This window comes from Crinia signifera, chromosome 1, assembly GCF_055691185.1.
Source record: "Crinia signifera chromosome 1, ASM5569118v1, whole genome shotgun sequence".
Classification (NCBI taxonomy): Eukaryota; Metazoa; Chordata; class Amphibia; order Anura; family Myobatrachidae; genus Crinia; species Crinia signifera.
Window position 1 is genome coordinate 359,308,354 of NC_139217.1, and position 22,420 is coordinate 359,330,773.

The 22,420-nt window shown below is 47.6% G+C and overlaps 1 protein-coding gene and 1 long non-coding RNA gene across 3 annotated transcripts in view; one reads left to right on the forward strand and one right to left on the reverse strand.

The window, feature by feature from the left end:
* Positions 1-22,420, reverse strand: part of LOC146009372 (uncharacterized) — a 172,478-nt gene that overhangs the window by 66,060 nt on the left and 83,998 nt on the right. The gene's annotated exons all lie outside the window — the stretch shown is intronic.
* Positions 139-6,845, forward strand: LOC146031287 (uncharacterized). Its single transcript, XM_083158439.1, has 4 exons — positions 139-1,273; positions 1,773-1,841; positions 2,120-2,457; positions 6,798-6,845. The coding sequence occupies exons 1-4, from the start codon at positions 433-435 to the stop codon at positions 6,843-6,845; spliced, it is 1,296 nt and encodes a 431-aa protein (XP_083014565.1). The 5' UTR covers positions 139-432.

A 22,420-nucleotide genomic window follows, 5' to 3' on the forward strand; every position in this document is an offset into this window, starting at 1 on the left:
TAAAACTACTATGGGGCATAAAATTAGCTAGGACACTATGGGGCATACGTGAATACAATGGGTGACATTCTATGCTTGCACATAAATGCACATGTTTTTTTAGCGCACCACATCGCCGCAAATCGCACTTTTACAAATCGCACTTTTCAGTCATAATTCGCATATTTAATGTGATGCGTTTTGGAGGCTGAAAAGTGCGAATAGGTGCGATTTGCGGCGAAGTGGTGCGCTTTTAAGTAACAAAATAGTGCGAATTCTTCCGCCGGTCATGTGCGATTTTTGGACCAACCGGAGTGCGATATACAAAACTGTCTCCGCATGAGTAAGAACCCCCCAACCTATTGGCCCACCTGTGTCCCCTCCATTATGCATCACACCCCCTATATAAAGGGGCATTGGCGCCATTTCACTCTTTGATAGGAAGTAAGGAGCATGGAGAGGAGCAGTGGCAGTGTGCGTTCAGGAACAGGTGTTGGTGGCAGAGTGAGGAGTGGCAGAGGGAGCAGTGGCAGAGTGAGGAGTGGCAGAGGAAGCAGTGGCAGAGGGAGCAGTGGCAGAGGGACCAGTGGCAGAGGGACCAGTGGCAGCAGCCAGACAAGTGTGAGAGGCAGCAGTGTGGCAGGCAGCATGGCCACAGCAAGGGCAGCCCCACACCAGGCCCTGGGCGTCCAGCCCCAGCAGGAGGAGGTGGAGGATCCGCTGGCATCCCCATCCTACAGCCAAGACCTTGACCATACCCCACACCAGCTGCAGGAGGGCCACATGTCAGAGGTGGAGGCAGATGGTGGTGAGGAGGAGGAAGACACTGCCATGGAGGAGGAGGGCTACATGGCTGGTGTTGAAAATGAGGAGGAGGAGGTTGAAGCTGGCCGCACCAAAAGTGGCAGAAAGGTGCGTTTTTCCTATGAAGAAAATGCAGCACTTGTCCGGGCTATCCTGCCAGTGTTTGAGCGTTTGCTTGGCAAATCTCACCACAAGACCACTGCACAGCGCAAAAGGGCTATGTGGAAGGACATCACCCAGGCGGTGAACGCTGTGAGTCAGCACAAGCGCCTGGTCCGCAATGTGAAAAAGAGATTCAACGACATCAAAAGGCAGTTGAAGAATAAAATGGCCATGGAGTTGGAGGAGGCCACCAAGACTGGAGGAGGAAGCCCCACCACTGTGTGCTACAATTCGTATGAGGTGAAGCTGAAGCGCATCATCCCCCCTGAGGTCCTGCCTGGCATGCACGTGGCGGATACCGATAGGCCACAAACGCCATCTAGAGCTGGTAAGTGTGACCACATGCAATCCTAAACATACATGCTAATGTATTATAACTATAATGTTCACTTGTATTGTTATGCTAAGTAAAGTGCTGCTGTGGAACTACATAGCCCAGCAAGGTCATGCACAAGAAATTGCCTGCTACTCCTTTAAAATTGCTGATAATGCTGGGCCTTGTAGTTCCACAACTGCTCATATTGATTAACACTGTAACATTCTTTCTAGCAGCCTAACATGTATGTGGACAAAAACCCAGAGGTGTACTGGTGGTTTAGCTGCCATGCCTACATAGCAAAGATTATACAATAGTTGTCATGTGTACAATAGTGTAATATTATTAATGTCACAGAAAAATCTGTGGGTTCCAAAACAAAATGGTGCCAAAGAAATAAAGCAGTCCTTGTCCAAAGGGTATTGTCCATTATTGTCATCTCAATGCCTGTTTGCACAAAATGCTTCCCCATTGCAAGGTCCATAATGCCTGCCCATCTATCCTTCTACAGATTGTCAATCCCGAAGTGCTCACGCATCCAAGACCAGAAGGCCCGTTGCTGCAGAATCTGCGGAAGCAGGTAAATGAACAAAAAACACACCATTACACATACAGTACACACACCCATGTCACCTCAACAATATCTCATACCACATTCAACTTCTGTTGCTACATTGCAACGGAAATGAATGTCATCTGAGCTACGCATGTGACATATTATTAATGTGAATGTTACATGTGTAAGTACATAACACCCCTAGGTATTTGCGTCCAGCATCTCAAGCCCTATGTAAAACAGTATAGAGGACAGTGTGGCCTATATATGCATGAGTACTTACCTCTTCTCTGTATCCACAGGTGCTATACAACTAGGGTCAAACCAAACAGATTCTTCAATGATGGTGCTAGACGAAATGGACATCATTCTTGAACCAGTCGACACCTTTGCGGCAGAGGAAGAAATACAGACCTCGTCACAGAGTGATCTTCCCCCAAGTGGGGTGTCTCCCAACCCACCCCCACCCACCAACACACCCCATACAGCCGCTTCGGCTTCCCAAGTAGCTAACTCCTTGGTTAATTTCAAGGAAAAACAGATAGAATTCATGGCCTCCCAAAGCCTCCAAATAGGTAATATCCAGGGGTACATGCGTAACACCTTCCTTCAGTTACGGAAAATGGCACGTAGTGTACGGGTAGGTGTAGGCACTCATGTGCGCATTGCTAACAGCATTGACACCCGTCTTGCTGAGCTAACTGCTGCTGTAAGGGAGCAGAATAGGCATATTGGCAGCCTGGCGCAAAGTATTGCTGCACTCACCCAATCATGCACAGCGCAGACTAATGCCTTACTAGCTATGCAGGCCCAAATCCAGCAGCTGGAAGCCAATGTGGGAGGTGGCACAGCATCCACCCTCAGCAGTGTATCCAGCACCCCAATAAGTGGCTCCCCCACTTCCCCACCCCGTCGGAGTGTTAGGACCCGTGGTGGGCTTGGTACAGGGTCTAGAAGTGGTGTAGGGGTGCCTGATGCTGGGAGAAGGTAGCTCCTACATATGTTTCATTATTTTTTCCATTCCCAATCATCTTGTAACATGCCCCCAGAGTTGTTATTTTTCACCTGCAAAAATGCAGATTGCGTCTGACAAAGTAGACAGAAGTAAAAAGGTCTAGCCGCATACCATTGTGTTTGTGTATTATTTTTTAAGCAATTATTGTGTGCAGTCTAAAATACTGCAATGGTATATGACAATGGGATTGCACTCAAGTAGTGTGGGGTATCTCCTTGGCTGGCAAAGGTTGTGCATCTACATATTCCAGCAGGCTCTGACACTCATGGTTTGGACTGTAATGCTTAGAGTGTGTCAGGGCATGCTGGCACGTGTAGTTCCACAACACCAGTGAGACATGTTTGACTGCATACATCATTCATACATGTCTGAAAAGTACTTACAAGCTAGATATCAGCAAGGGATAGGTCAGCACCACCATCTGCATCCGTTGGGCTCTGTGTATTAGGCTAAATGTGGGTGGAAGCAGATGGTATTGGTCACACATTAGTTAATGAGTACACTTACAGCACAGGTACATTTTGCAGTACAGGGCACATGTGCTTACCAGAAAAGTATCGGCTGATGATGTGTGTGCGCACCAGATTCCCTCTCTGCGTACCCCTCACTACCGGAGGTGTGGTAGGTTGGGCTTCCTCAACGACTGCTGCATGCTCCTCCTCCACATAGGCAGGTTGGGACAGGGCTATGTTGTGCAGCATGCAGCAAGCCTGGATAATCATGACTACTTTGCCAGGGTGGTAAAGCAGTGTACCCGACGACCTGTCCAAACACCGGAAGCGACTCTTCAAGACTCCAAATGTGCGCTCCACCACATTGCGGGTTGCAATGTGGGCTTCATTATACCGGTGCTGTGCAGGGCCCTCTGGGGTGCGCAAAGGTGTCATGAGCCAGGAAACACAACCATATCCTGAGTCACCTAAAACACAGATAGGAAGTGATTGCCTTATATGGTAATGTATGTGTTGCTTTCAAACAGGACACAATGGTAGAAGAGCAATATGCTTGTGAAAGAGGAAACACACACATTGCAGCAGGTACAATTAGGGACAGACAGGGTATTATGTTGAAAGGTACTTACCTAGTAGCCAGCCCTCTGGCATTTGGTGGTTGGTAAATCTGTTCCAGAGGGCTGAGTGTCTCAGAATATAGGCGTCATGGCAGTTTCCCGGAAAGCCTGCAACAACACTCAGGATTTTCAAATTTGCATTGGATACAACCTGCACGTTCAGGGAGTGCCGCCCACGCCTATTGACGTAGACGTGTCCCCGCACGTGCGGTGCCCTAATCCCAATGTGTGTGCAGTCTATAGCTCCCAGCACGCAAGGGAATGCTGAGAGTCTATAGAAAGCCAACTTGTGGTCCTGCCACTCCTGCTCAGAACTGGGGAATCTGATGTATGTCCGCCACAACTTCTTTAAATCAAGTAACACTTGAGTGAAATGCTTAGAGAAAGTGGCCTGTGATACCCCTAAGGCCCATGAGGTCACAGACTGAGTGGAGCCTGTGGCCAAATAGTAGAGGCCACACATTAATTTGTGCAGCCCAGACACTGCATAGTTGCCTTCCCCAAAAGGGTCCAAATCCTCTCTCACCTGCTCATATAAGTCCAACAGGTTAATGCGGTTCAGCCTAAACATCCCCACAACCTGCTGATCCGAGAGGGAGTCCAGGTAGAGCCGAGCACGATACATACGTGGGGTACGCAGTAGTCGGGGGGCTACCTGGATCTGGCGCGCAGCTTCCTCCCTCCTGCGCAGCTCCTCCAAATGGGCCACATCACAAATCATCAACTCCAAACCACTCTGCAAAATCTCCATGTTTCAAACCCTCACAGGTGTCCTAAATGCTGTTGGGGTTTATGTAGGGGTGTTTGTGAGTGAAAATGAGGGCACCTGTGGTGAAATTAACCATGTGTGCACTTGACCAAAATGAGTTCTGTGCAAATTCGCCAAACAGAACCTGGTCTGAAATAAGTGCGATAATTAGACACCTAAAAAGTGCGATTTGCGAAAACGCATTGCATTAAATAAGCGATTTGTATACTTTCCTATACGAAAACATCTGGATGCGATATAAATGCGAAATAATCTCGCACTTTTGGTCCGCATACCTTAACGCACATATTATGCGATTTCAGCCCATTAGCGCATACCATTAAATTGGCGATTTCAGGGAAAAATGCGATATCGCCATTTTGTGGTCTAATTAACGCCAAAAAAAGCAGATCTCATCCCATAGAATGTCACCCATCGAATTGTTGTCACAACAGTGAACTGGGGCACTGTTGTGGGGTATATTATGACCTGGATTTGCTATTGTGGAGCATATTCTTACACCAGTGCTCTACTGTGTGCTCTAAAATAAAAGAAAAAATATACTGTAGCACAAAAACGGTACTAGGGCGCTACTGTGGGGCACACTATAAGCCATTGGCACTATTTTTTAGACATGACCTGGGTGCGCTACTGGGGGCATATTGTGACTTTGGTAGCTACTGTGCATCATAATTTATTTGTTTTAAAAAGTTTAATTTTGAATTCTCTCTATATGGTACTTGTGTATTTTGGCGGCGCCCATCGCATACCATAAGGCATGCGATGGTATGCGATGCGACGTGATATCGCACAATATTGTACAATGGCATACAATTTTACAATTGTATGCCATTGTATATGGCAGTGGTTCCCAACCCTGGTCCTCAAGTACCCCCAACAGTGCATGTTTTGCAGGTCTCCACACAGAATCACAGATGCTATAATTATCTTCACCTGTGGATCTTTTCAAATGTATTTGAATAATGAGTGCACCTGCCGGGTGACCTGGAAAACGTGCACTGTTGGGGGTACTTGAGGACCAGGGTTGGGAACCACTGGTATATGGCATACAATGCCATACAATGCGATGCGACTAAACATTGTATAAGCACCCTAATGGGTGCTTACAATGTTAAATGCACCCCCACGCCACCCCCCCACTATAAACGTGGCGGTACGCGTCCTCCGACCTTTTGATACCCCCACTATCCACATCGGCGTGGAGTTGAGATTAGAAAGTGTGGCGAGCGCAGCGGGCCACCGAGCCCGAAGCGTGGCGAGCGCAGCGAGCCCCACGAGGGTACGCGGACACCTGTGAAGCCAGCGAGGGGACGCGGATACCTGTGAAGGTATCCGCGTCCGCTCGCCACGCTTCGGGCTCGGTGGCTCGCTACGCTCGCCACACTTTCTATTCTCAACTCCACGCCGACGTGGATAGTGGGGGTATGAAAAGGTCACACAGCAAATGGCAGTAATGGGGTATACACATGTGGCGACTATAACCCCAATCGCTTAGAAATGAAGTACAAATCGCTCTGTGTGTATGGCCCTGGCCGACAGCGATGCGTGGTCCTGCGAGTCGCTATCACCCGCAGAGACAGACAGCGCATGCAATGTCTATCCTGCTAGATCACAGGGATTTGCCTATAAACAATAGGCAAAAGCCCGCTTAGCACAGATGGCTTAGCAGACATAGCGGGTGCATTGCTTCATGTGCTGAGACCTGCGGCATCCCTTGTGTACGGGACTTTACAGTTAAATGTAGTAATAATATACCTCCCAACTGTCCCGCTTATCGCGGGAACGTCCCGATATTTTGGGACATTCCCGCGTCCCTCCCGCCACCGGCAGTGTCCCGCGGCGGGGGGGGCAGTTGGGAGTCCCCCGCCCCGTGGTCTGTGAATAGATGCTGTGCGCATGCGCACAGCATCTATTCTTGCAGGCAGAGGGGCTGGGGGCTGACCAGCAGCTCACAGAGCTGCTAGGCATGCCCCCACCGCGGCGAGAAACGGGGCGTGGCCTAAATTTGCCCCCCCTAAATTTGCTGCGCGCCTTCGGCGTGCACACCGTCCCGCCTCAGCCAGCCCAGATGTTGGGAGGTATGTAATATCCATGTTATAAATATAAGCTTATTTACTTCCTGTTCAGTCTGCTCAGTCTTTATCCAAACTGGGGGCAAATCTCTTTTCACTGTAAACTTCCCATTCACCACACAGGACACCGGTGAGTTTTGGAAACCGCAAGAATAGTTTTGTGTCTCAACTATTTTGCTGTTATTATTTATAAGGTTGAAGGGCCTGCAAAATATAAGTACATATAGTCTTGTTATAATCATATCATATACTACATAGTCACAAAATACGTCACAGACAAATAATACAGAGGTCCGTATTCAATCTATTTTACTATTTAACTCTTCTGCAACTATACTGGCTTAACATCTGTACTGGAAGTTTTACCCTCCCCCCCGTACAGCACCATTCATATTACCACATCACATAAGCAGGGCACTACTGTCAAAACTCAGTTCCCACCGGGAGAATGCAGTGTTAAGGAACCCATGTTTAGGGCTGTGGTTAGTCTCAAGAAGAGGTGTGGCCAACCCACACATTGGTTTTCTTATACATTAGAGAAAACATAGTCTGGTCCTCTTCATCTCTTATATATTTGGCCAGAACTGTCAGTCAACGCAGTGTGGCAAACGGTGGGCGGGGTTTCACGGGTGATTGACAGGCCCATCCACCGTCAGCCACACTGCAGAAGCAAGGCACTTACGCACTTCCGTCCTACATGCTCTCCACAAGCGCACACACCCCTCCTTGCCCAAGACTCCCCATGCCTGCCCACTAACTCCACACCCCTCCCCACCGCCCATAGGACAAGTACACGCCGCGCGCCCAGCCACCCCCCTCATACACCGCCCCGCAGGACATTTCACCCGCCCCCCCTTCTCACTCACACCTAACAACGCGGTCCCAGCCTACGGCAGCAAATAACCCCGCCCCCCCCCACACGCAGCGCTGTGACGGGCGCCAGACAGAGCCCACCTGCACGACACCCCTTGACACAGCGCTCACCGGCAACTCCGCCCTCCGACAAGTAACCCCGCCCCCCGACACGCAGCGCGGTGTCGGGCGACGGACAGACCCAGGATGCACGACACACCTTCTCCCCGGCTACTCCGCCCCCCGACACGGAGAACTGTGTCTGGCGGCCACCGGCTACACACACCACCTTATGCCACAGCGGTCACCGGCTAGCCCGCCCCCCGACACGCAGACCTGTGTCGGGCGACGGCCGGAACACGCCTGCGGCAGTCATCTGCCACAGCCGACGGCAGAAAAAATAACCCCGCCCCCCCGCACGCAGACCCCGCCTCCGCCAGCAATAATAACACACACTCGGAAAATGGAGGCCCCCATACAGCATTATGGGGGCAGCCATTTTCCGAGTGTCTGTTATTATATTAGCCCTGCAGCCTGAGCCGGGGACCGCCCCTCAACGTGGCGCCATACAGTCAGAAGGGGGGTGGGTTAATGTTACTGCAGGAGCAGGGGACCGCTGTCGGCTGTGGCTGTAACGAGGGGGGAGGACAGGAAGATAGTCCGGCAGACCCAACAGCCTAGCGCCTCCCCACCACCAAGGGGGATGCGCCCAGTGCCCCAGCCGCATCCCCCAACGTCACCTCCCCTTCCTAGCATTCTCACACTCAGGTCACACACCTGCACGGATCTACAGCCACGCTGCCTGCCTAACAAGCTGCCTGTCGCCCAGCTGAGACGCACACTCATCCTTCAAGACAGAGACCCCTACCTGCCACCCAGGGGACCCACTGCCTAATGATGAGAGTTGGCTCCCAGCCAGACACCACTACCTGACGCCCAGGGGACCCGCTGACTGACGCTCCAACCTGGCTCACACCCAGACAACACTACCTGCCGCCCAAGTGACCCGCTGCCTCACGCTCCCAGAAGGATCCCACCCGGACACCGCTACCTGCCGCTCAGGGGACCCGCTGCCTAACGCTCACACCTAACTCTGTCCGCTCCCAGGTAAGACACAAACGCTGCCTCCCAACCCCCCTCCCCACCAGACGCCCAACCTAGCCAGCACCATGTCTACACAACGCACACACACCCCCCACAAGCACCCCAACGCTACCTGACGCACAGGGGACCCACTGACTTACGCTCCTAACTAACGCTGTCCACTCCCAGGTCAGACTCAAACGCTGCCTCCCAGACACTGACTAACGCTCTCAGCTAGGCCTCCCAGGGAATCCGCTGCCTCAACACACTGCGCAACCCCCCTCCCCACCACCTGCCACACACAGCCAGCCCCACGTCTACACAACGCAAGCACAACCCCCCCACACCACCCCCCACCCCAACACACACGCAGCCTCCCACCCATCACAAACTACACCACCTTTCCAATTATATGCACTTTCATTTCTAAACCTTTATGCTGTCACTCAAAATCACTAAAATGACATTATTCTACAAAATACACTAGAGCGCACACTCACATCTATTTCCACTTCAAATGGGGCAAAGCCCCTCACGACGGTGTGAAGAGCGCCCGGAGGGCGCGATGAATCACCTAGTAAACATGTATATAGTAAATACTACTAGTGCATGTATGATAGTTAATGTACCAGATTAATAACAGCAATGCACTATAAAGAATGCATCATACTCTTGAGTAATATAGGGTAACATATGCATCATGCATAATTCAGGTGCACAGTCTGGAACCAGATCCTTAGGTTTTTCTCCCCCCCCCCTTCAGCAGGCAGTGGGGCCCACCAGGGGGCTTACCCTGTACCTCTGTGGACCAGTCCAGCCCTGGCTAAAGAGCTTCAGGCTCCTACCCTGTCAGTCCGTCCACTGGTACCAGCCAATCAGCTCCTAACTGTCAAGTTAGTCTGGGCATGACAAATGTCAGTTAGGAGTTGACTGGCTGCTGCATTATCACCTCCCACTTTATCACATACCTAGGCTTAATACATCTGCCCCTGTGAAAGGTGGCTGGTAATGGTCCCAGGCACCTTAGTGGCCAATAAAGTTGTACTGGGGTTCCTTCTCTTGTCACTTATGTTAAGCAGGTAGTTCCAGCATTGGCCATGGGTGGCGCTGTTGATCATTTATGTAAAGTAACCTCATGGGGCCCAGAGCTACAGTTAGCTGTTGGTAAGCACTGTGGCGCAGTGCTAATGACCGTGCCTGGGAAGCCAAGGGCCGCCGGTTCGAGACCCACCTTGTCTCTCGATGTGAGTGAAAGCAATAATAATAGCTAAAGAATAGGTTTCCCCTCACATTGGGTACCCTGGTGAGTCTCAGACCTGCACAGCATCCCAGACACACCTTTTTATTCCGGACAACAAAAAATTATTTAATTGTAGCTCTTATTATGGGAATTTTTTATCTCTGTATTTTCCACGTTGTTATTATCACTAGCGCTGCTACATGTCGCTCTATTTAGATCTCATGGTATATGATTTTGGCTTAGCAGTTGTGTTTTAGAGCATTATTGGAATTAATAGATATAATATACATCTCAATTTGAATTTCTGTATAAAATAACTGTTGTGAGAAGAAGATGTAGACTACAAAATATTTTTTTTTTATATTCCTGCCAGTGGGAATTTTACATATGTTTATTTTCTAAGGAGCCAGATTTTTAGCAGAGCAGGTGGGGTCGCGTGCCCCATGAGCTATATGTGATACCCATACGTGCATGAAGCTAAATTACTACCTTGCCCTGGGTGAGGAATTTCCTAGCTTCAGCCCTGAACCTGCAGGTATAGTGACGTTTGTTGTGACCTGAGTGCTGCCAAGTATTGCAGCTATATATATATATATATATATATATATATATATATATATATATATATATATATATATATATATATATATATATATTCCCCAATAGTGGTATGGCACCTAAATTAAATACACAGTCACTTCAGTGAAGCAAAGAGGAGTTCATCCAATAATTGTTTATTTGATCCTTCAATGAGTTGTCACAGGTAACATGGTAATATGGAAACATCCCAACGTGTTTCGTCTTTAGAAAGACATCATCAGGGGATCAATGTTACAATCTTTCAGCTGATATGGAATTTCATATTATCCTGAAGAAGGTCATGAAAATCCTTTTCCTTTTTTTTCTAATCCTAATTTCCCAAAAATTCTCCAAAAGAGTTTTTGATACAGGAATAAGTATAATCTATATATATATATATATATATATATATATATATATATATATACACACCTATAGGTATGCCTGTTAGGCCAATCCCTATAGGGCTAGTACTGTTACCAGTGAAACAGTTGGGAATCTGTTCATCTGGGAGTAATAGCAGCAATTTGGGCCTCTTCAGAGGACCTCTTTCTCCTACAAGGATGGCCAGCAGAATAGCATAGCATTCTGCTGCCTACTTAAGGATAATATGAAATTCCATATCAGCTGAAAGATTGTAACATTGATCCCCTGATGAAGTCTTTCTAAAGACAAAATGCATTGGCACTTTTCCAAATTACCATGTTACCTGTGACAACTCATTGAAGGATCAAATAAACAATTATCACACACCTTAAAAAGAAATAAATTATAAGTATATTGTGTGTATATATCTTTTAACACTAACATACACAAACAGGTTAGACTCCTGTTCATGCTGCCCCCTCACCTTGTTTCCGAGGCAGTGGGGAACCCCTTGTACCCATGTCCAGTACGGCCCTGTATATATTTAGCTAATGAAATTAGCTGTATATATTTAGCTAATAAAACTACTATGGGGCATAAAATTAGCTAGGACACTATGGGGCATACGTGAATACAATGAATTGTTGTCACAACAGTGAACTGGGGCACTGTTGTGGGGCATATTATGACCTGGATTTGCTATTGTGGAGCATATTCTTACACCAGTGCTCTACTGTGTGCTCTAAAATAAAAGAAAAAATATACTGTAGCACAAAAACGGTACTAGGGCGCTACTGTGGAGCACACTATAAGCCATTGGCACTATTTTTTAGACATGACCTGGGTGCGCTACTGGGGGCATATTGTGACTTTGGTAGCTACTGTGCATCATAATTTATTTGTTTTAAAAAGTTTAATTTTGAATTCTCTCTCTCTCTCTCTCTATATATATATATGGTACTTGTGTATTTTGGCGGCGCCCATCGCATACCATAAGGCATGCGATGGTATGCGATGCGACGTGCTATCGCGCGATATTGTACATTGGCATACAATTTTAAAATTGTATGCCATTGTATATGGCAGTGGTTCCCAACCCTGGTCCTCAAGTACCCCCAACAGTGCATGTTTTGCAGGTCTCCACACAGAATCACAAGTGCTATAATTATCTCCACCTGTGGATCTTTTCAAATGTATTTGAATAATGAGTGCACCTGCCGGGTGACCTGGAAAACATGCACTGTTGGGGGTACTTGAGGACCAGGGTTGGGAACCACTGGTATATGGCATACAATGCCATACAATGCGATGCGATTAAACATTGTATAAGCACCCTAATGGGTGCTTACAATGTTAAATGCACCCCCACGCCACCCCCCACTATAAACGTGGCGGTACGCGTCCTCCGACCTTTTGATACCCCCACTATCCACATCGGCGTGGAGTTGAGAATAGAAAGTGTGGCGAGCGCATCGGGCCACCGAGCCCGAAGCGTGGCGAGCCCCGCTAGGGGACACTGACACCTGTGAAGCCCGCGAGGGGACGCGGATACCTGTGAAGGTATCCGCGTCCGCTCGCCACGCTTCGGGCTTGGTGGCTCGCTGCGCTCGCCACACTTTCTATTCTCAACTCCACGCCGACGTGGATAGTGGGGGTATGAAAAGGTCACACAGCAAATGGCAGTAATGGGGTATACACATGTGGCAACTATAACCCCAATCGCTTAGAAATGAAGTACAAATCGCTCTGTGTGTATGGCCCTGGCCGACAGCGATGCGTGGTCCTGCGAGTCGCTATCACCCGCAGAGACAGACAGCGCATGCAATGTCTATCCTGCTAGATCACAGGGATTTGCCTATAAACAATAGGCAAAAGCCCGCTTAGCACAGATGGCTTAGCAGACATTGCGGGTGCATTGCTTCATGTGCTGAGACCTGCGGCATCCCTTGTGTACGGGACTTTACAGTTAAATGTAGTAATAATATACCTCCCAACTGTCCCACTTATCGCGGGAACGTCCCGATATTTTGGGACATTCCCGCGTCCCTTCCGCCACCGGCAGTGTCCCGCGGCGGGGGGGGGGGCAGTTGGGAGTCCCCCGCCCCGTGGTCTGTGAATAGATGCTGTGCGCATGCGCACAGCATCTATTCTTGCAGGCAGAGGGGCTGGGGGCTGACCAGCAGCTCACAGAGCTGCTAGGCTTGCCCCCACCGCGGCGAGAAACGGGGGCGTGGCCTCGCGAGAGCGCCACAAGTATAGGTCACGCCCCTTTCCAGCAGGCCACGCCCCCTAAATTTGCCGCGCGCCTTCGGCGTGCACACCGTCCCGCCTCAGCCAGCCCAGATGTTGGGAGGTATGTAATATCCATGTTATAAATATAAGCTTATTTACTTCCTGTTCAGTCTGCTCAGTCTTTATCCAAACTGGGGGCAAATCTCTTTTCACTGTAAATTTCCCATTCACCACACAGGACACCGGTGAGTTTAGGAAACCGCAAGAATAATTTTGTGTCTCAACTATTTTGCTGTTATTATTTATAAGGTTGAAGGGCCTGCAAAATATAAGTACATATAGTCTTGTTATAATCATATCATATACTACATAGTCACAAAATACGTCACATAGACAAATAATACAGAGGTCCGTATTCAATCTATTTTACTATTTAACTCTTCTGCAACTATATTGGCTTAACATCTGTACTGGAAGTTCTACCCTCCCCCCCGTACAGCACCATTCATATTACCACATCACATAAGCAGGGCACTACTGTCAGTTCCCACCGGGAGAATGCAGTGTTAAGGAACCCATGTTTAGGGCTGTGGTTAGTCTCAAGAAGAGGTGTGGCCAACCCACACATTGGTTTTCTTATCCATTAGAGAAAACATAGTCTGGTCCTCTTCATAAACATGTATATAGTAGAGGGGCGTGGCCTGACCGGATACCTGAGCAGTCCGTTTTCCCTGCAGCTCCCGCAGACTGGACGGTTTTGAGCTGTTCTAGCCCCAGCGTGAGGTCCAGCAGCAGCCTGATCCCCCTCCTCCGGCTAGCGTCACCACAGCGGAGAGTGCTGCGGAGTCGGGGAGCCGTTATAACGGCTCCTGCGGATTGCGGCCTACCGCTGATCGGAAGCCGGGGGATAAATTTAGGCGCCGGGCCGGAAATTGAGCTCCACACCAGCCGCAGCACCCGCGATCGCACCCGGAGGCACTCAGGAGACCCCCGGAAAGAGGATTCTTCCTCCCTGGTGGGGGAGACACCCTCTGAGCTCCGGCAGACGGCCTGCAGTGCGAGGGAATAGGGCAGCATAAAAGCTGTGGGACTGGCGGCCATCTTACAGGGGGCAGAATCAGGGAGAGCTTTCCATCAGGAGCTCATAATCACTCTCCATTTGGAGCTCTCTGCCTGTGTGAGCCTAGACAGTGCCACATACAGTATATACCTATATAGAAGAGACCCATCTGCAGGGCCTCAGTAGCCTCTGTAATACCTGCAAGTGAAACCCCCTACCAAAATATTCCATGCTACACCCACCATACTGGTGGTAAAGAAGTGAGGCTATTGGCCCCATCTAGTTGTCAACCAGGGTCTAACTGAGCCGGGTGATTGCTGTTGCCCCCTCCCCTTCCCGTGCACAACACCCTGCGGAGTACGAGTGAACACCTGTTTTCAGGCTGGACCGGGAGCGGGGCCACTCTTCTGCTCTGTAAGCTTCCCCACCCACAATATTAGTGAAACACAACAGAGCTCTGACCGCATAAGCCCCGCTGAGTGGAATTCCTCATCCTCAGAAACCCAAAGCAGTGCTCCCCTACACCCCAGATGTGAGCGTCGCTATGCCAATTTTTCCTTGATGATGGTTGATGGCTAGTTCCCCGTACATAGGTCCTCCAGCTTAACTACACTCTGACGGACAGGATGGATTAAATCCCCATCCTATATGTCCATGCAATTTTCATAACATACTAATAACCTCCGCACGGTCCCCTGGCTCCGCAGCCCATCGCTAACCTGTGAACCGGCACTTAACAACACGTTCACCATGCCACCGAAGAAGGGAAGCAAAACCCCTAAAAAACCTACTCCGGTACAGTTCATGGAGCCAACTTCACAGAGGCACCAAGACTCCTCAACCCCCACAATATCAACCTCTGCCTCTAATACCACCTCCAAGTCTCCCGCCTCCAACCCTTTCACCGTTCTGGAGACAGAGCTCGATCCGCAGGCTCCACTTACAACTCAATCTATGCTACGGCTGTTCACAGTGTTCCGGACGGACATTCTCACCAACATAGAATCCTCAGTCCAGACGCTTAGAGCAGACCTGGGAGGCATAACGAACCGCACGGATCATTTAGAGTTAAAGATGCAGGAACTGATGACGTCTCATAACGATCTTCTCACTTCCCACTCAGAACTCCAGGAGGAAGTCGTCTCGATGCGAGATAAACTCGCTGACATGGAAGACAGATCGAGACGGAACAACCTTAAAATTAGAGGAGTCCCGGACTCAGTTGCCCCTGCGGAGCTTAGAGATTATGTTACCAAGTTATTTCAGAGACTACTGCCAACGGCCACACCACAGGACCTGATAGTGGACCGAGTGCATCGGTTGCCCAAACCCAGAGGCAACTATGCATCTAACTACCCAAGAGATGTCCTGCTTAGAATACACTTCTTTCATATCAAAGAGGACATCCTTAAGGCCGCAAGACTCGCGGAAGGGTCTGATACCCTGGGAGGTCTACAAATCTACTCCGATCTATCACAAGCTACTCTGGCCAAGAGACGAGCATTCCACCCCATCACGTCTGCCCTGCGCGACAACGATATTCAATATAGATGGGGATTCCCGGTAAAGATTATCGTAAGATACGAATCATCCTCTTATGTGATCTCGTCACTGGAGGCTGAAATCAAACTCCTGGCAGATTGGGACATCACGGTTACCACCCCTAAATCTTCAACCGAACCCCGCTTACCAGAGGACTGATGGTGACGAGTACCTGAACTCCCAGTTGACCCTGTGGGTACAAAGGCTGTTCCCGTTGGCACAAAACAGTATTGTATACATATTTCTGTTTCTTATGTTTCTCCACTACCAGTTTTGCAACTCTTTAATTCTAAGATACATATATTGTTTAAGAAGTTGATCCACCGGGGTCTGACTATGAGACTGTAGACACTAAAGCTGTTTCCATTAGTGCATCACAGTATTGTATACACATTGAAGTTCTTTGTTTTTCTCTACTACCAAGTTAGTAACTCTTTGACCCTAATATTCATGTATTATTTAAGAAGTTAGTTTTTCCATGGTCGGCCTAAAATATGATACTAGGAGAAGCCATCCTTGGTGTAGATAGTGAATTCGGACAATAATCCAATTTCATCTACACCACCTTTCAGTTCCAGATGCGACCAAATACCGCATAGTGTAACTGGGACCCTCGGTGGATAGTTCTAATTATCTCAATAAACTTTAGTTTAGTATGTTCTACGAAAGGTGCTCCACACCAGAAAATACTTTGCTGTATAGCCATCCTGACAGGACCTGTCAGAAACCACACCCCCAATGTTTTTTGATTTGTCACCAGTCTTTAAAGGTGACAAACACTCTGGCCCTAGCTTTAGGGCTATTTCAGTTCACCCCCATATATGTCCTTCTATTTTTGTTTTCCGTTACCTATTTTGTTTCAGGTGCCGCCAGGCCCTTGCGGCACTCCCCTCCCCCTCCCCCCCCCACAGTAGAGTCCATCCACAAACTGTTCACTCAAGCCCTGAGACTTAGAAATGGTTACATTTCTTTCATTGAATGTACACGGCCTTAACTCCCCGAATAAGAGACGTCAAGCACTAGAGACGTTCCACAGAGAGAGAGCTGATGTAGTTGGTCTCCAGGAGACTCATTTTACAGCACAAGCCCCACCGGCTTTCCATAACTCGCGATATCCCACAGGGTACTTTTCCAATGGCCCCTATAAGAGACAAGGAGTGGCAATTCTATTCCATAACAAAATTCAATTTGATTTGATTTGATATCCCAAACATCAGACAAGGACGGCCGCTATTTGATTCTAGTAGGTAAACTGGAGGACAAATTGGTTACAATTGTTTGTTTCACTATACAACCCCCAATTCTGGCCAAATCCCATTTTTACGTAAATTGTTAGACACGTCCAGAAGGTAAAAAAAGGCCACGTAGTTATTATGGGGGATTTTAACCTGGTTCCAGACGAGAAACTGGACAAAACCACACCATTGGTTAGGTCACCCCTCCAGCATAGGCCCCAATCCCAATTGAACCGCTTGCTTACTGAATTCGATCTTTATGTCGTATGGCGGATTAGATCTCCCTCAACTAAAGACTACACATTTTTCTCTCACGTGCATAACTCCTATTCCCGCATAGACTTAATCTTACTTGATAAGTGGACCCTCCAACATACCTCCAAGACATCCATTATCCCGATTGTATGGTCAGACCACTCCGCAGTAACATGGTCTTGGAAGTTACACACATCCAAGATGCCACCCCACCCCTGGAGGCTCCCAGATTATATTCTCAAAACACCCGAAGCACTGACAAAAATCACTGAGGCCCTGACATCTTATCTGGCTACCAACTCACCCTCAGACACATCCATTCCCACACATTGGTGTGCACTAAAAGCCGTCTTACGGGGGATAATTATCCAAACAGGGGCCAGACTCAAAAAACAACACCTACAAAAACAAGAAGACCTGGAGTGTCGTTTGCTCCAGGTCGAATCTTTAAATAGATCACAACCATCCCGCTTACTGAAACGGGAATTGGTGTCAATTCGAAACCAACTCCAATCACTATTCTTAAATCGCATGAAACACGCTTATGATAAATTTCAACAAAAGCACTACTGCCTTGGAAACAAGTCCAGTGCTCTATTAGCGCATAAATTACGACTACGTCACACTAGAAATACTGTAGAATTAAAATCATTCAATCCCCTGACGGTAAAAAACTTCTCAACCCAAATGACATAGCGGAAGCATTTGCAGACTACTATAAAAAGCTGTATAATCTCAACTCGGACACAGATACACCACAACCCACTTTCCCCTCAATACAATCCTTCTTACAGAACCTCCAGCTCCCGAGACTGTCCTCAACGATAATTGAGTCCCTTAACTCAAAGTGGACCGGCGAAGAAATAAAATCAGTAATCAAATCCCTGCCACACGGGAAAGCCCCTGGCCCAGATGGGTATACTAACTCTTTTTACAAAAAATTCACCACAGAACTGCTACCCCTTCTGGTTCCACTGTATCAACATGCAACTGAAAGCGGTACTCTCCCTGAGGAAATGTTACATGCACGAATAATCACAATCCATAAGCAGGGCAAAGATCCTTCCCTATGTTCAAATTACAGACCGATAGCCTTACTGAACACGGACCTTAAAATCTACTCCAAATTAATAGCCAATAGATTAGCCCCCCTAATCCCCCAAATCATTCACCCAGACCAAGCAGGCTTCGTACGAGGCAGGCAGTCAACTGACAATACTAGACGAGTCTTTGACCTAGCTGAGTGCGCCGCGAAAAATAGTGAAGAAGTCATCTTCCTTGCCCTCGATGCTGAAAAAGCATTCGACAGACTCCATTGGGGCTTCCTGCAGCAAATACTGTTGAAAATTGTCCTGCAAGGGAATATACTGTCCTCTATTCTCACATTATACAGTGCACCAACCGCATCTGTCTTTAGTAATGGCTTCTCTTCCTCCTCTTTTAGGATCTCAAACGGTACTAGGCAGGGATGCCCACTGTCCCCCCTAATGTATGTTCTGGCCATAAAACCTCTAGCAATCACAATTCGCCAATCACCTGGGTTCCCAGGGATACAAGTGGGGTCTTGCACTCATAAACTGAGTCTATTTGCGGACGACGTTTTACTGTTTGTCACCAAACCAGCAACTTCACTACCGGTTATACATAAGATTATTGAAGATTACAGTGCAGCATCATTCTATAAACTTAATACTACTAAAACAGAAGCGTTACCATTCAATATTGAAGCCCGTAAACTCTCCCAGCTTAAACAGAGGTATAGATACAACTGGAGGATAGACTCTATTGTTTACCTCGGCATCCACATCCCCAGTGATCTCTCCTCGACGGTAGATATCAATTACAAGCCACTCATAGCACAAATAGATCTATTATTAAAAAGGTGGATGAGTCTGGAGGTCTCATGGATGGGAAGACTAGCTGCATTCAAAATGTCGATCCTACCGAAGCTGATGTACTTGTTCCGCTCCATTCCGTATCTTATCCCTCAGAAAGTTGTTTCACAAATCCATACAATTATTCTTTTTTTTTTTTCAAAATATGTTTTATTGAGCCTCATGTGTCAACATTGTTACAAACATCAGAATTAGATATACAACAGTGCTTTATGAGGATCAATTCACAATTTTCAAAATTTTCCAAAAATAATTAACATATAATATAGGTAAAAGAAAAAAAAAAAAAAATGGTACAAGGAACATGGCATGGCAGCTTCAGTAGTGGTAAAACAATAAGTTGATCAATGATTTGCCAAGAATAATTAGTAAGGCCTTAGCATTCAGATAAAAATGCAAGCCACAAAAATAGTAACAATACTAATTCGATAGTACCTAATAGATATCAACTTCGAGATATCCAAATAACTAACTAAACAAATAACAAATAACAGCCCACCTTTAGCACCAGGCCATCCACCCATCCATGGACCGATCCAGCCGTCCAGCAGGAGATATATGGGAAAGAGAGAGAAGAGTGGGAGCAGAATATGGAGTAAAAGTATACAGGGAGAGGGGGTCTCAGGAGATATGGTGTCTAAATGGTGACAGGGGTCTTATTCTGGAGGAGTTGAAGGTTATACCATGAGGTGGATTGGAAGCATAATTGTATTGCCGATTTAGTCCTAGGTGGTAGGATTTGGATATATTTATCCCAGCATTGGAATAGGGTTGCGGTCATGGATTCCTTGTGGAGGGACGTCTCTAGCCAATCCATGGTAAATAGGAAGAGCAGCCTAGACGTCGCCATCTCTAAGGAGGGGGCCAAGGTGTGTATCCACTGCTGCAGGATGGCTTTTCTGCCAACAGCGGACAGGATCACCAAGAGTTTTTTGTCGTGCTTGGGGACAGAGGATTGGTCTGCAACGTATCCAAACAACGCCCATGCCTCATTACACTGAAAAACCAGTTTCAATGAAGAGGTGGCAAAGTTGTGTAGGGTATTCCAAAAAGCTTGGATATGTGGGCAGGACCAAAAGCAGTGAAGTAGGTCAGCATCATGGGAGTGACATTTGGGGCAATCAGAAGAGTCAGCGGTGCCCATCAGGTAACATCGCTTGGGGGAGAAATAGGCCCTGTGTAGAATTTTGTAAGACATCTCCTGGTAGGAACTAGCCGGAATAAGTTTGAGGTTGGATAAGAATGTGTCTAAAATGGTTTCAGGCTCTAGAGTTGTGATCTGCGATGACCATTTGTGTAGTGCCTGGATATCCGAGTCGGGATCCAGTTCGGGGCGTATGCGTGCGTATAATGTGGATATGGAGTGTGTGCAGGTGCGGATGACGGAATCAAGGGAATTTGTGATATCTTGGGGCCGCAATTTGGTGAGTATGGATTGCAAGTAGTGTGTTGCTTGGAAGTATGCAAATTTATGGTGTGGCAACAGGTGATAACGTGAGACAGCTTCGTCAAAGGTTAACGGGGTATGTTGGGTGTTTAGTAGATGTCGTAATGACAGAATGCCATAAGAGCGCCAGGTGGTGAAGGGAGGGGTGGTTTCGCCATTCTGGAACTCCAGATTGCCCACAAGTGGTAGAGATAGGGAGAGGTAGCACTGTAGGTGTAATGATTTCCTGGCATGTCTCCATGCGTAAATTGTGGAAGATAGAAGAGGGTTATCGTATTGAGCCGACTTTAGGTGGGATGGTTTAGCGTGTAGAATATAGCTGAGGGAGAGGGGATGGGAGAGCTGGGAGTCTAGAGAGACATCCGTGAATATGTTAGTATTAGCAATCCAATCTACAGCAAAACGAAGGATACATGCCAAGTTGTAATATTTGATATTAGGTAGGTTGACTCCACCTCTCTGAGTAGTTTGTGTTAGCTTGGAAAGGCTAATTCTAGGTTTCTTGGAGTTCCAGATAAACTTGGATATCATGGCATCAAGGGAAGACAAGTCAGATTTGGTGAGTAAGACTGGGGTCATTTGTAGAATATATAATAGTTTAGGAAAACTAGCCATCTTAAAAAGATTACAGCGACCTATGAAATTTAGAGGTAAATTCTGCCATAGGGTAAGTTCCATTTTAATTTTTTGAATAACTGGAGCTATGTTATGTGTATATAGGGTATGTGGGTGTGGGGGAAGAATAATGCCTAAGTAAGTGATGGAAGAGGTGGCCCATTTAAAAGGGAAAGGTGTGGACCATCCGTTGCGTGCCTGACCAAAGATGGCGAGAGCTTCAGATTTGTGGAGATTGATTGAAAAGCCAGCAAAGGAGGAGAAGCTATTGATTGTATCAATAAGGAAGGGGACCGAGTGTTTAGGGTTGGAAAGGAAAAGGAGGATATCGTCTGCGAATGCTACTACCCGTATCTCTCTGGTGCCTATGTTTATGCCCTAGATATGAGGCGATGAAGTGATGTGGCGGAGGAGTGGTTCAAGTGCCAAGTTGAAAAGTAGTGGGGAAAGGGGGCATCCCTGACGTGTCCCTCTTTCAAGGGAGAAGGTGGGAGAGGCAATATTGTTAACCAATACTTGGGCCTTAGGGTCTGTGTATATAGATGTGATGAAAGCCCTGAAGGATTCTCCAAATAGTTGACTAGCTAATATCCTGTGAAGATGAGGCCAAGCTATCTGGTCAAAGGCTTTTTCGGCATCTAAGTTAAGGAGGATATTATCATGGGTTTGATGGAGCCGGGTATGAGTTATTGCGGCAATAGCTGCGCGAATACCCACCACTGACTGTCTTCCCTTAACAAAGCCGAGCTGGGCAGGTGAAATTAGGTGTGGTAGACACTTCTGTAGGCGGTTGGCCATTAATTTTGTTAAGATTTTAAAGTCCTGATTCAGGAGGGAGATAGGGCGATAGGAGCCGACCAGGGAGGGGTTCCTTCCAGGCTTCGGGAGGACTATAATTTTGGCTTCATTAAAGTTGGGCGGTAGGGTTTTGGAGGTCAGGATGTGGTTGAAAAGAAGGGTCAGGGTTGGGGAGATCTCAGAGCGTAGCAATTTATAGAATTCTGCTCCGAATCCGTCTGGGCCTGGGCTTTTGCCGTTAGAGAGGGACTTGATGGTGGTACATACTTCTTCCTCCGTAATGGGGCTATCTAGCATATCCCTTTCCTCCTGTGAGAGTGTGGGTAAATTAGCTGTCTTCAAAAAGGAATCGCTTTCAGTTACATTATCAGGGCCCGCCGAGTATAAGGACTTGTAGAAGTTCATGAACTCGGTACATATGTCGTTGGGGTCAGTAATGTATGTTCCCGATTGTTTAATAGTGTTTACCCACGTGCGAG